General features: G+C 43.0%; 1 protein-coding gene across 1 annotated transcript in view; it reads left to right on the top strand.

Moving 5' to 3' along the window:
- LOC121554161 (inactive ubiquitin carboxyl-terminal hydrolase 53) overlaps nucleotides 1–15117 on the top strand; it is a 63430-nt gene that overhangs the window by 34090 nt on the left and 14223 nt on the right. The window contains exons 9-12 of the mRNA XM_041867627.2: nucleotides 5473–5622; nucleotides 10793–10961; nucleotides 12704–12868; nucleotides 13922–14068. Coding sequence (XP_041723561.2) covers nucleotides 5473–5622; nucleotides 10793–10961; nucleotides 12704–12868; nucleotides 13922–14068 — 631 coding nt within the window. The remainder of the gene's footprint in view (nucleotides 1–5472; nucleotides 5623–10792; nucleotides 10962–12703; nucleotides 12869–13921; nucleotides 14069–15117) is intronic.

Genomic DNA, 15117 nt, shown 5'->3' with positions numbered 1-15117 from the left:
TGTGGGAAGTGTTGCAATCAAGTGAAAGTGATGAAGATGTGTGGTGACTGTTAGGACAAGGGATAACAGCTAAATGAGATCCAACTGTTGCGTGAAGACGCACACCATACTGTAAGCACGAGCGAGGCCACAAATAATGTGTCCAATAACTGACAATAATAGACTATTTTTGACTGCTGTCATATTGACACTTATATTCATTATAATGCCATTATGTGTGCAGATTTTCACTATTCACAAGCACGCTTGGCGCTTATACTGATGTTTAGGCTACTGATATCTTCTGATATTTTCTTAATTGACTACGTGTCTTGCGGTTTGGGTATTTTTATTTGTTTTGCCGTTAGTAAAATATTTTACTTTGTTTCAACGCACATGCTTTTTGTTTCATAGTTATAACAAAAGGCACGCCACTAATAAAATAGATTTTATTCTTGAAATTCAGTGTTTTATTTACTGTTTTTTCGTTTTTACATATACTGTAGCCTACAGCAGGGTTTCCCAAACTCTTTGTATGTTTAGTTTTTTGCCCTAGCACTACACAGCTGATTCAAATAATCAACTAATCATCAAGGTCTGAAAATGTGAATCAGCTGTGTAGTGTTAGGGCAAAAAACTAAACGTGCACCCCTTGGGGTCCTGAGGACAGAGTTTGGGAAACGCTGGGCCCTACAGTAACATACACTAATGAAAATGCTGTTATGTTCTTTCAAATATTTACATTTGTTACCTAAGACCTTCATAAACGCAACCAAATGACATTGGCACGAAGGGGGGGTGGGGGGGTCCAACGAGGCCAGGCTTTTCCAGTTAAATGGATTTATTAGACTGGTGGCTATTGGTACTCCTCGAGGTCCGGCTATTCTACTGTTAAATATGCATTTGGTCAGCTTTGAGGATGAAATGCTTATGAATTTATCTGAAAGTACTGCTAGAATGTAAAATACACATTTAGGATAAGTCCGGGATAGGTGGGTTCAAGGTTTTTATTGAAATTAAGTTATTGAAATGACAACATTTAAAACGGTGTTAATATAGGTCCTTATAAACCATTTACTAATCATTAGTTACGTATTTTTGCGTGGCCTCCTCTAAAGTGTGGGCTATTTATACTTTATAAATACTTTTATAAATGTTTTAAGTGACCAGTGTAATAAAAAAAAAAAAAGATGGACATTATAAAGTGCTACCTAAAGTTGGATCTTTGATGGAGGACAAGCGGGAACAAGCCAAATACCTGTGAAGAAACTTTGAGATGGCCAAAAACCCTCACACAAGATAAAAAAACGTCTTATTCCAAGATTCACAATAATCTTCGACTGTCAGCCCGTACAAAAACAGATTAGTCAAGTAGTCTGATTAAAATGGCCAAGGCACTGATTGCACCAAAACAAAATGTCTGCCTCAGCCCCAAAATTACATGAACCCTCGAATAGGAAAAACAACAAAAACAATACACTATTGTGAATTTGTCAAGCTCCTAAAATATGTTTGGTTTTACTCAATTTGCTTTCTGTCTTGTGTTTTTGTTTGTTTGTTGGAGCCTCCACAGCTGGCGTTCCTTGCCCTGGTTGGGTTGGGGTCTGTTTTATTTTGGTGCCGTGGAGCGTATGTGGGAAATAAAGTGGGTCTTCATCCCTCTAAGTCGGAGCGTTGCGTAAGCAGTGTGCGGTGCGTTGCCCAGTTAGCCCACGTCGCTGATCAAAAACCCCCTGCTGCACAGGGCCAGTTCATGTCAATGCTTCCTCAGTGCCACGATGGAAGGGCACTGTGTGTGTGTGTGTGTGTGTGTGTGTGTGTGTGTGTGTGTGTGTGTGAGCGAGTCAGTGTGTTTATAGTATGTGTAAGAGAATGGTGCGTGTGTGAGAAAGGGGGAGGAGTCCTGCCATGTATGGAAGATGTGGTGTGTGTTTTTCTGTGAGTTGGCACTGTGTACACGTTTTGGAGTACAGAGTGTCCTTGGCTTGGGCGTGCAGGAGGTTTAATTTGTAACACTCAACTCTGGCTGACACTATTCCTGTTCCTTTAAGATTTTTTTTTTTTTGCAGACATGGAATGAGCTTTGATAAAACCTACTACAAACCTAAGACAAACTCTTACAGACCAGGCCCAACATATTACACAACATCCCTCTTGAAGACTACAGGCACAGATTCCTCTTTGCTCCTCTCCTTGTTTTGAGTACATTCCAGAACTGGATTAGTCTAGCAGAACCCCCACCAAGTACCACAAAGGGCTTGACTCATTCTCGTACTGTTCATGTGACTGTGCTGGGTGTCAGAGAGAACCTCCCCCCTGCCTAGGAATCCATTGTCTCCCCTAGCCAAAGAGAACTGGCCATTCAGGAAATATACAGTGCTATGAAAAAGTATTTGCTCCCTTTCTAATTTTCTCTACTTTTGCATATTTGTGATACTGAATGTTATTAGATCTACAACCAAAACCTAATATTAGATTAAGGGAACATAAGTGAACAAATAACACAACAATTACATATTTATTTCATAAACAAAGTTATGCAACACCCAATTCCCCTGTGTGAAAAAGTAATTGCCCCCTTACACTCAATAACTGGTTGTGCCACCTTTAGCTGCAATGACTCCAACCAAATGCTTCCTATAGTTGTTGATCAGTCTCTCACGTTGCTGTGAAGGAATTTTGGCCCACTCTTCCATGCAGAACTGCTTTAACTCAGTGACGTGTGGGTTTTCAAGCATGAACTGCTCGTTTCAAGTCCTGCCACAACATCTCAATTGGGATTAGGTGTGGACTTTGACTAGGCCATTCCAAAACTTCCAATTTGTTGCTTTTTAGCAATTTGCATGTAGACTTGATTGTGTGTTTTGGATCATTGTCTTGCTGCATGACCCAGCTGCGCTTCAGCTTCAGCTCACAGACGGATGGTCTGACATTCTCCTGTAGAATTCTCTGATACAGAGCATAATTCATGGTTCCTTCTATTAAGGCAAGTCATCCAGGTCCTGAGGCAGCAAATCATCCCCAAACCATCACACCACCACCACCACCATGCTTGACCTTTGGTATGATGTTCTTACTGTGGAATGCAGTGTTTGGTTTTCGCCAGGCATAATGGGACCCATCTCGTCCAAAAAGATGACTCAAGTTTGCCAAAAAGCACCTGGATGATCATCAATACTCTTGGGAGAACGTTGTATGGACAGATGATTCAAAAGTATAACTTGGACGACATGGTTCCAGTAATGGTGGCACAACCAGTTATTGAGTGTAAGAGTGCAATTACTTTTTCACACAGGGGAATTGGGTGTTGCATAACTTTGTTTATGAAATAAATATGTAATTGTTGTGTTATTTGTTCACTTATGTTCCCTTTATCTAATATTAGGTTTTGGTTGAAGATCTGATAACATTCAGTATCACAAATATGCAAAAGTAGAGAAAATTAGAAAGGGGGCAAATACTTTTTCATAGCACTGTAGGTGGGAAAAACTGGTTATTTTACAACCTCCTCATCCAGCGGTCTATTCAAACTGGTGGGAGGCTGTGGTTATACTGATAATGGCCTGAACTAGCTAGATGGAAACTGCTAGATATGTGGAAATGTACAAAGCAAACGAGACCCGCAACAGTCCAAGTTGAAGGGTATTTATACTGTAAAATGCTAACGTGTGGATGACAAACATGATAGTTTTGGCCATACAGTGAGGGGAAAAAAGTATTTGATCCCCTGCTGATTTTGTATGTTTGCCCACTGACAAAGACATGATCAGTCTATAATTTTAATGGTAGGTTTATTTGAACAGTGAGAGACAGAATAACAACAAAAAAATCCAGAAAAACACATGTCAAAAATGTTATAAATTTTTTTGCATGTTAAAGAGGGAAGTATGTATTTGACCCCTCTGCAAAACCCTTGTTAGCAATCACAGAGGTCAGACGTTTCTTGTAGTTGGCCACCAGGTTTGCAAAATCTCAGGAGGGATTTTGTCCCACTCCTCTTTGCAGATCTTCTCCAAGTCATTAAGGTTTCGAGGCTGACTTTTGGCAACTCGAACCTTCAGCTCCCTCCACAGATTTTCTATGGGATTAAGGTCTGGAGACTGGCTAGGCCACTCCAGGACCTTAATGTGCTTCTTCTTGAGTCACTCCTTTGTTGCCTTGGCCGTGTGTTTTGGGTCATTGTCATGCTGGAATACCCATCCATGACCCATTTTCAATGGCCTGGCTGAGGGAAGGAGGTTCTCACCCAAGATTTGACAGTACATTGCCCCGTCCATCGTCCTTTTGATGCGGTGAAGTTGTCCTGTCCCCTTAGCAGAAAAACATCCCCAAAGCATAATGTTTCCACCTCCATGTGTGACGGTGGGGATGGTGTTCTTGGGGTCATAGGCAGCATTCCTCCTCCTCCAAACACGGCGAGTTGAGTTGATGCCAAAGAGCTCGATTTTGGTCTCATCTGACCACAACACTTTCACCCAGTTCTCCTCTGAATCATTCAGATGTTCATTGGCAAACTTCAGACGGCCCTGTATATGTGCTTTCTTGAGCAGGGGGACCTTGCGGGCGCTGCAGGATTTCAGAGTTTCACGGCGTAGTGTGTTACCAATTGTTTTCTTGGTGACTATGGTCCCAGCTGCCTTGAGATCATTGACAAGATCCTCCCGTGTAGTTCTGGGCTGATTCCTCACCATTCTCAGGATCATTGCAACTCCACGAGGTGAGATATTGCATGGAGCACAAGGCCGAGGGAGATTGACAGTTCTTTTGTGTTTCTTCCATTTGCGAATAATCGCACCAACTGTTGTCACCTTCTCACCAAGCTGCTTGGTGATGGTCTTGTAGCCCATTCCAGCCTTGTGTAGGTCTACAATCTTGTCCCTGACATCCTTGGAGAGCTCTTTGGTCTTGGCCATGGTGGAGAGTTTGGAATCTGATTGATTGATTGCTTCTATGGACAGGTGTCTTTTATACAGGTAACAAACTGAGATTAGGAGCACTCCCTTTAAGAGTGTGCTCCTAATCTCAGCTCGTTACCTGTATAAAAGACGCCTGGGAGCCAGAAATCTTTCTGATTGAGAGGGGGTCAAATACTTATTTCCCTCATTAAAATGCAAATCAATTTATTACATTTTTGACATGTGTTTTTCTGGATTTTTTTGTTGTTATTCTGTCTCTCACTGTTCAAATAAACCTACCATTAAAATTATAGACTGATCATTTTTTTGTCAGTGGGCAAACATACAAAATCAGTAGGGGATCAAATACTTTTTTCCCTCACTGTATGTGACTGAGAATGGTCAAACCCGGGTCTGCTGCATGATACAAGACTGTGTTAGTCCATTGAGCTAAAGCCTAGGCATTAGTTCGGGGAGCTAATGTAAGTCTTCAGGCAAGGTTACTCGTGGGCAGCATGGGATTGTTTTTGTGTATTTGGGTCATTTCTATCTCATTTGATGCAAATAAAGTAATTGAAATGTGTGTATGTGTCCGCAGCTCTTCTACCGGGTGACCGACGAGCACGCCAAAAAGGGAGAGTTGCTATTGGTTGGGATGATCTGTTACTCCAGCCGCCACTACTGTGCCTTCGCCTTCCACACCAAATCCGCCAAATGGGTCTTCTTCGACGACGCCACCGTCAAAGAGGTGAGAGCTCGTTACAAAATACACACTCTCCAAGCAAGTAAGCAAACATACACGCTTACCTGACCCAATGCCCTTATAGCCTCAGTCTTTTGCTGTGGTGAGATATGATGCTCGGACCATACGCGCACAAGCGCGCACATACGTTTTATAACTAGACTAATTAGACTAACTAAAGTATTGTTAGGTTGGTAACTGGCATGAATAGTTCTTCGCCTATTTAAATAAAACAATAAACACAATCTGATATCAATGGAACAGTTTCTAGAAACTGATTTAGATATTATAGGCTACCTGCAGTCCACAGAGAGCTAAACTGTCCCCAGCCAGCAACTCAAAGCACAGTGCATAAATGTACTTGTCTGAACTGATAAAAGCGGGCAGTTTTACGAGCGAGCAAGGAGCACCCTGTTCCATCTCTTATCTCCATCGCCACAATCTTTATCGTCTATAAGGGCCCCATCGACCGCCCTTCACCACCCCTGGGTTGATGAGCCTTCAGTGGGGTTGAAAAGTCTGCTATAATCACCACCACCACCCACACAGACACATACGCAAGCACACATACACGCACGAAAGCAAGGAAGCGCGCGCACGCACACACACACACACACTGGGCAAAAACTGTTTGAATCAACCCAAAAAAATGAAGGCGACGACGTAGAATCAACGTGGAAAACTAATTGGATTTGCCAAAAGTAATCAAGTTAAGGGCTTTTCGTCTTTTTTTTCCCTCACAACTTTTAACTTAAATCCAATGACATGGTGAAATGTTTTGTTGGTTTCTGACAACAAAAATATAAACCCAACATGCAACAATTTCATTGATTTTACTGAGTTACACTTCATATGAGGAAATCTGTCAATTGAGATCAATTCATTAGGCCCTAATCTATGGATTTCACATGACTGGTAATACATTTTATTTATTTATTTAAATCCCGATTAGCCAATGCCAATCTGTTGGTCACAGACACCTTTTAAAAAAATGGGCCTCACAAATGGGCCCCAGGATCTCATCACAGTATTTTTGTGCATTCAAATTGCCATTGAAAAAATGCAATTATGTTCGTTGTCCGTAACTTATGCCTGCCCATACCATAACCCCGCCGCCACCATGGGGCACTCTGTTCACAACGTTGGCTTCAGAAAACCGCTCACCCACATGACGCCATACACATTGTCTGCAGTGGTGAGGCTGGTTAGATGTTCTGCCAAATTCTCTAAACCGACATTGGAGGCGGCTTATGGTAGAGAAATTAACAATAAATTATCTGGCACTAGCGGTGGTGAACATTCCTGCAGTCAGCAAGCCAATTGCATGCTCCCTCAAAACTTGAGACATCTGTGGCATTGTGTTGTGTGACAAAACTGCACATTTTAGAGTGTCCTTTTATTGTCCCCAGCACAAGGTGCACCTGTGTAATGATCATGCTGTTTAATCAGCTTCTTGATATGCCACACCTGTCAGATGGATGGATTATATTGGCAAAGGAGAAATACTCACTAACAGGGATGTAAACAAATTTGTGCCCAAAATCTGAGAGAAATAAGCTTTTTGTGCGTATGGAACATTTCTGGGATCTTTTATTTCAGTTTATGAAACATGGGACCAACACTTTACATGTTGCGTTTATATTTTTATTCAGTGCAAATCAAAACTGGACGTTGAACTGTTGTCTGTGCCCAGTGGGACACCTTTTCCCCCCTTCATTTTAGTTGTTGAGCAGACACTCTTATCTAGAGTGACTTACAAATAGTGCATTCATCTTAAGATGGCTAGGTGAGACAACCACACAGTCATAGTCAGTACATTTTTCCTCAAAGTAGCTATCAACAATGTCAGAGCTAGTAAGAAAGGTGAGTGTGAGTGTTAGTTCAAGAAAGGCAAGGGTGTTAGTTTTAATTTCTTTTTTTGTGTGGGTGGGAGACACATTCACAAGGGCACACACACACACTCACAAGTGTACAAACACCCAGACACACAGCAGCACTTGTACAGTAGTAGTGTACTAGGGTTTCCCAATAAACTATTAAAGCAGTTAATTGCATCGTCAGTCATCCACAGTTGAGATACACTATTTAGTGGACTTCTTGGATATATTGAAATGACTCGTGGTAGGAATTGGTCTTTTGCGTGCAAATGACTGTGTGTGTGCGTGTATATATGCATAAGTGAGTGTGCTAATGAACGGCACAGTGTATGTGTCCAGTCCATTTGACTGGACTGCGGTGCAGGGGCTGGCTGGCGCCGAGTCAGTCCATCAGCAGCTTATGCTGTCTGTGCACTTCAGCCCTACTGGGACAGAGGGCTACAGTACAGCACCCTTAGCCAGATAAATAATACTCCATATACCTGCTGTATTGCTTCTTATTCTCTCACTGCCTCACACCAAGTAACGAGCAGACATGCCCTACAGTTTATGGATAGCTTTTAAAACTTCAACAATTGGAATTTGTTATTTTATTAGGATCCCCATTAGCTGTTGCAAAAGCAGCAGCTACTCTTCCTGGGGTCCACATGAAACATGACATAATACAGAACATTAATAGACAAGAACAGCTCAAGGACAGAACTACATACTTTTTTAAAGGCACACGTAGCCTACATATCAATACATACACAAACTATACAGTGCATTCGGAAAGTATTCAGACCCCTTGACTTTTTCCAAATTTTGTTACGTTACAGCCTTATTCTAAAATGGATTAAAACGTTTTTTTTTAAAACATCAATCTACACACAATACCCCATAATTACAAAGCGAAAACAGGTTCTGAAATTTTTGCAAATGTATTAAAAATAAAAAACATACCTTATTTACATAAGTATTCAGACCCTTTGCTATGAGACTCGAAATTGAGCTCAGGTGCATCCTGTTTCCATTGATCATCCTTGATGTTTCTACAACTTAATTGGAGTCCACCTGTGGTAAATTCAGTTGATTGGACATGATTTGGAAAGACACACGCCTGTCTATATAAGGTCTCACCATTGACAGTTCATGTCAGAGCAAAAACCAAGCCATGAGGTCGAAGGAATTGTCCGTAGAGCTCTGAGACAGGATTGTGTCGAGGCACAGATCTGGGGAAGGGTGGCAAAAAATGTCTGCGGCATTGAAGGTCCCCAAGAACACAGTGGCCTCCATCATTCTTAAATGGAAGAAGTTTGGAACCACCAAGACTCTTCCTAGAGCTGGCTGCCCGGCCAAACTGAGAAATCAGGGGAGAAGGGCCTTGGTCAGGGAGGTGACCAAGAACTCGATGGTCATTCTGACAGAGCTCCAGAGTTCCTCTGTGGAGATCGGAGAACCTTCCAGAAGGACAACCATCTCTGCAGCACTCCATCAATCAGGCCTTTATGGTAGAGTGGCCAGACGGAAGCCACTCCTCAGTAAAAGGCACATGACAGCCCGCTTGGAGTTTGCCAAAGGCACCTAAATGACTCTCAGACCATGAGAAACAAGATTCTCTGGTCTGATGAAACCATGCTGTGGGGATGTTTTTCAGCGGCAGGGACTGGGAGACTAGTCAAGATCGAGGGAAAGATGAACGGAGCAAAGTACAGAGAGATCCTTGATGAAAACCTGCTTCAGAGCGCTCAGGACCTCAGACTGGGGCGACGGTTCACCTTCCAACAGGACAACGACCCTAAGCACACAGCCAAGACAACGCAGGAGTGGCTTCGGGACAAGTCTCTGAATGTCCTTCAGTGGCCCAGCCAGAGCCCAGATTTGAACCCGATGGAACATCTCTGGAGAGACCTGAAAATAGCTGTGCAGCAATGCTCCCCATCCAACCTGACAGAGCTTGAGAGGATCTGCAGAGAAGAATGGGAGAAACTCCCCAAATACAGGTGTGCCAAGCTTGTAGCGTCATACCCAAGAAGACTCGAGGCTGTAATTTCTGCCAAAGGTGCTCCAACAAAGTACAGAGTAAAGGGTCTGAATACTTATGTAAATGTTGTATTTCAGTTTTTTTTTTTTTTTTTGCACACAAAAAATCCTTTCATTATGGGGTATTGTGTGTAGATTGATGAAAAAACAAAACAATTTAAACCTTTTTAGAATAAGGCTGTAACGTAACAAAATGTGGAAAAAGTGAAGGGGTATGACTACTTTCCGAATGCACTATATTTGACAGGTTGTGTTTTGTTGACTGTCATTCTTGTCATACATTCTTTTTTAATTTATTGTTGCAGCAGCAGTAGTGATTCAGTGTTTCTCCTTTGTGTTTTGTCCCGGGCAAGGAACAGTGTTCACCATCAAAATGTCAACTCAAAGCAACCTCTTCTAACTTTTTTATTTTCCCTCATTTTGCTTTCCTTTCTTCCTCTTCCTCTTTCACTCTCTCTTACCTTCTGCTCCTCTCTCCTCTCTCCCCACTCCTTCATTTGGTTAATTAAGGAGCACACTAGCATCTGTTAGCCTCCAGTCTGCCTCAGGCATTTTCTAGCGAGGCACGCACCTAGCCCAGCTCAGCTAATGTGATTGTGAGACTCCGCTTCAGTGCATGTATTTCACTTAAGATCCAGGACAAAGGGAAAATGTGCATTTGCAGTGCACAGCAATGCCTCCTTGGACATTCAGAGTTTTGTGTGGTATTAGAAAAGTAAAATTCCTCTCTGAACAGTTGGTGACATGCCTGAATCCAATTGTGCTTCTTCTGGTCTATGGTCACCATATGTTTTTGGGGTAGCGGTTCAAAGATTGTGTCAATCGTTTCTCCAAGGTTTTTGTTTGTGCACTATCCATGCGTCTCATTTTTAAACAAGGCATTAGACATGATTAGACTTGCAGGAGAGTATTCCTGAGAGCCCAACCACTTGAAGTATATCAACGATTTTGGACGAGTCAGTGTTTTCTGAAAGGTGTACACAGATCAGAGCTAGGGTTTGGGGACCTTAACTTTAACTTTAAATGTAGGTTTTGGCAACTGGTGCTCATCAAATAAATACAGGCACTTCAAAAGTAGTAATGTACATTGTCACTAAACAAAACATCTTCTGAAAAGACCTCTCAGGGTAATGAGATGAGGAAACTGGTCAGTGCCAGTAAGACAAAGGTGACTTCTTGTTTGTGTGTGTGTATGCATGTAGTACACAGACAAACAGCCTTCCAGACGTGCACACACACACACTATTGACCTCCACATCTCCTCTCGTTTATCCTAGATTGGGACTCGGTGGAAAGACGTGGCCACCAAATGCATCAAAGGCCACTTCCAGCCTCTCCTCCTATTCTACTCCAACCCAGACGGCAACGCCATCTCCGTAGACGACGCCTCGCGCCCGAACAGCGACCACTCCCGCTACAAGTCCCCCGTCAACGGAGACGTCCAAGGTATACAAGACATCGGACAAAGGGACATTCTTTTTTCTTTCCTTTTTATGGGAAGAACTACACAACTAGCCCTAGAGTCATGGAATTGTACAGCACAATTTGCAAATCAAAATCATGCAGAAATTCAGTTTTTTCCAGGATGCCAATGGTATGAAGTCAAATCACTTTTCATGTTGTCATCAAACCAAGATGTGACTTCAGGTGCTTTTGCGATGCAGATGCAGTCTATATAATGATCTCTGACTTGAGACAACTTGAGACCAAAATGAGGTCTTGTTCTAGGTTTTTTGGAGACCAGATTAGAACTGTCCCCCTTTCCAAAGTGGTTAAACCACCGTTCCTCAGCTTCACATGAGCCAATTCCCAGGAAACACATACCACGTTTATAATTCATAGTTTATTTTAATTCATGCTTAACAAGGGGGTGTTATATTTAAGTCTGTGCAGTAAATTCACAGCCAGAGGGGGTCCTAAAATACGTTCTTCTAAGAGTAGAGTTCTGCAGCACCAGCCAGTTGGAAGTAATGCCAGCAAGTGTTGACAATGGTGTGACTGTGGTTACAACTTTTTTTTAACAGCGTATCCTGAAATGCACCCTTAACCAAATGACTGCCACTGCCACAGAGCAGTGGTTCTCAAAGTTTTGGCCAGAACCTCCTTTAAATATTTTGGTCAAAGCTTGAGCCCCCTGCCAGATGCAAATGAATGGCTTTTTATGAAGAGTCAGCCCCACCACATTCAGTCTGAGCAAGAATCTGTAAAGAAAAAGTGGAGCTACAGTACACGTTGCAGTGTGGGGTCAATTGGGTCTGTTCGGGACGCAATTTTGGTGTCTTTTGAAGTCTCGCAATGCATTTGACATTTTTATGTCAAGTGTCTAGACTGTGGATGACCAGAAAAGACGTGCTGTTGACAAAAGTGACTATAACTCTGCAAATACGTGCTGCACTTTAAAACAAGTTTGTGTGCCATCACTTCAGTTGGATTTAGGGTTGCAAAATGTCCTGCTTATTGCCTCCTGATTCCAGGGATATTCAACTGGGATTTCTGGAAAAGCTGTGAATTTTGGGATAGCTGTCGGAATTGAGCAATTCTAGTTGGATTACAGTTTATAAGTGTATTAGCTAACGGTGTTCCAACCGATCAATACTTGATTTGAAACGGAACGACAAACGTTCATGAGCAGAAGGCCTTTAAAAAAAAAATCCACTTCTTTTTCCGTATTATTTCTTTATTTCTGACGTCGACCTCAACCATAATACTCATTGCCGTTGGCAAGGGCAGGAAGTTGTTGATTACAACAGCTGAGCATTTCTTTGTGGGTATTAAAAACCTCTGGATTTGTTTAGGGTGTGGTTTATCCCCCTTAATGATCCTCCCTCTAACTCACTGAGCTGGCCTCGCCCCAGGTTAGGGTTAGGGTTAGGGTCACGTTGACAGCGGCTCACTGGCCTTCAGAGGCAGTGCAGTGTTACAGACCAGCTTAAGAAGAAAGAGGGAACATTTTACTTTTTTAATTGTTATTATGAATTTCAGTTATCACACATTTTTTTAATTGCATAGCGCTCCACTTTTGTATATTTCTTTTTAATTCTCGGGGAGATTTGGGGAATTTACTGAAAAGCTAATGGCATTGAATTACATTACATTTTTACATAATACCTAAGAATTGCTTTTTGGGATTGATGAAATTGATCCCAACCCTGATTTTTCTCACCCTCTTCTCCTTTTCGACCACCCAGCGCCTGAGTCTACAGTTCCAGGCCCCAAGAAGCTGGACCTGACCAAGGAGAACCTGAATGCCCTGCTGGGCTCCGGCGGCTTGAAACAGAAGAGCCAGAACCCCTCTATCCATAGCTCCACCTTTACCAGGGGCAGCGGCCAGACTAGTGGGGGCCGAGGACCAGGTACGACACAAGGGGTTGTGGTTGGGGGGCTGGTGGGAAAGAGATTATGGGAGAGAGGGAGGGATGTGTATTTGTACATACAGGCTCTGGTCAAAAGTTGTGCACTATATAGGAAATAGGGTGCCATTTGGGATTCAGCCTTAGTTATTATTGCACATTCCTTTGTTATTGTGGAGGATGGTGTAATGTCTGTCCTTGTTTTGGTCCCCCTTTGTTGTTACTCCCTGCTAAAAGCCAGCAGCTCAACTGTACAATGTGTTTTGACTGTTTTCTATCCCCCAGCAATGGACAATGTTACCAGTAGCTCAGGGTTTTTGAGAACAGCAAATCCACTCTGAATGACTGACAACAATAGCAGTCAAGTACCTTGTGGGAAAAGCAATGAATTGTCCTCACAACACTTAATTCAGGCAATGGAGTGACTGTGCATGCTATAAGACCAAATTGTCTTATCATTGATTTCAATTGGAGGCCTATACCTTGGAGAGCTGGGAGTGATCATAGCACATATTCACAGAGAATCTGTTCTAGCACATTCTTTGTGCTACAGAGGATGGGTTTGAAATGACTGCAGTGCATAATTCTAGTTCTATCCATCGTCTCTGACTTTCTCCTACGTGGTGAGAGATAAGACTCAGGAGGAGAGGGAAATGGTTTCCGCGGCGCCGCGGGTTCCACCTCGGTGCGTTTCCCCTCACGCAGCAGACAAGCCTGCCGTATACATCAGCACATTGATCGGCCCTAAAGTTCCCCCCACACTCCCTACCTTACACACTCCGCACTGTTCAATGCATCCATGGGTCTAGTCCGGATAGAAGGGACGGGAGTGGGGTAGAGGAGGGATGGAGGAGGTGAAAGATGGAGTTGGGGTGGCCTAAGTTACTGTAGTTTTGTCTCTGCTTGTGTTGGGCTTTAGAAGCAGAAATAAAGTTCCCACTTTACCCTGCGTGTTTGACTTTGCTACACATAATTTTTGCTCTGTTGCTGCCCCTTGTATTGTCTATTGGAATTCAAGTCACTCTGTATCGGTTTCTCAAAATGACTGTCTTGCAGTGACGCTGGGCACCAGTGATCCTAAGAGCCGTCTGAAGGACATCTCCAGAGAGGTGGCCCAGAAGGCAGGGGAGATCCGGGGAATGCACCCCTCCAGGAGAGACCAGGACAGGACGGAGAAGAGGAGACAGGATGTCCGCCACAGAGGTATGGAACTACACACACACACACACACACACACACACAGGCACATACACACATATTTACATGCACACACACACACACATGAAGAGAAGAACAAAAAAAACGATATGAAACAATACTGTACATACCATTCATGTACACACACACAGACCAATGAAAAGACAAGACAAGATGACCCTTGACACAACGGTGTACACAATACACACGCAAACCACCATTATCAACATACATAACAACAAACCAGCAGGCTTTCACCAAAACAAAAGACTAGCATTTCACCGTACTGGCCCTTACATAATCAACCAGGCAGGGTGGTTTGGGAGCAATGTGTCAGGATAAGGATTAGAACGCTGACATCTGTTCAAGCCTGCCCTCATCACCCCCACCCCCTCCCTTTTAATCTCTAACCCTCTGTCATATTTCTCTCACCTATCCTGTCATTTAATTTCTGTGAACACCAAAGGGGTAGAAACTAGGGGCAAGGTGCTAGGAACTGAAATTGAATTAGCCCCCAAATCCACCATACAACCACAGCTGCCCTGTTTGCACCAGGCTCACATCTCTGTATGTGTGAATGCACCAGGATAACAGAGGCTAGCGTCATGCCCGTGATGAATGGCGAGGCTGGAAGTGACACTACAGTTAATGTAAGTGGAATAAATCCATCTCGAGCGCTGCTCGTGCCCAGGCTAGCAAGCTGACGTCATAGCTACTGGACATGCTTAGAAAAAGAGAAACATAAGAAAGTTAGCATTCGGGTCAGATAGGAAGTGTTGATGTCAATGGGAGACATTGGCTTCATCCTAAATGGCAACCTATTCTCTATATAGTGCACTACTTTTGAATGCAGGTTGAACAAATGTAGTGCACTATGTAGGAAATCTAGGATGCCATTTGGGACACAGTCATTTTAGTTAGTGTTACCAGAACACATTACCCAGTTTTCATCCAGCATAGTGTAACTGTGTTGACATTTAGCTTTCAACCCTAAAAGACAAACATGCTGTGTTTTCATCACAGGCATAGTTAAACCATCTCCGCACTCTCACACA

The sequence above is a fragment of the Coregonus clupeaformis genome, chromosome 39, assembly GCF_020615455.1.
Source record: "Coregonus clupeaformis isolate EN_2021a chromosome 39, ASM2061545v1, whole genome shotgun sequence".
Classification (NCBI taxonomy): Eukaryota; Metazoa; Chordata; class Actinopteri; order Salmoniformes; family Salmonidae; genus Coregonus; species Coregonus clupeaformis.
Note: the sequence above shows the minus strand (reverse complement) of the source record. Positions and strands in the feature narration are given on the sequence as shown.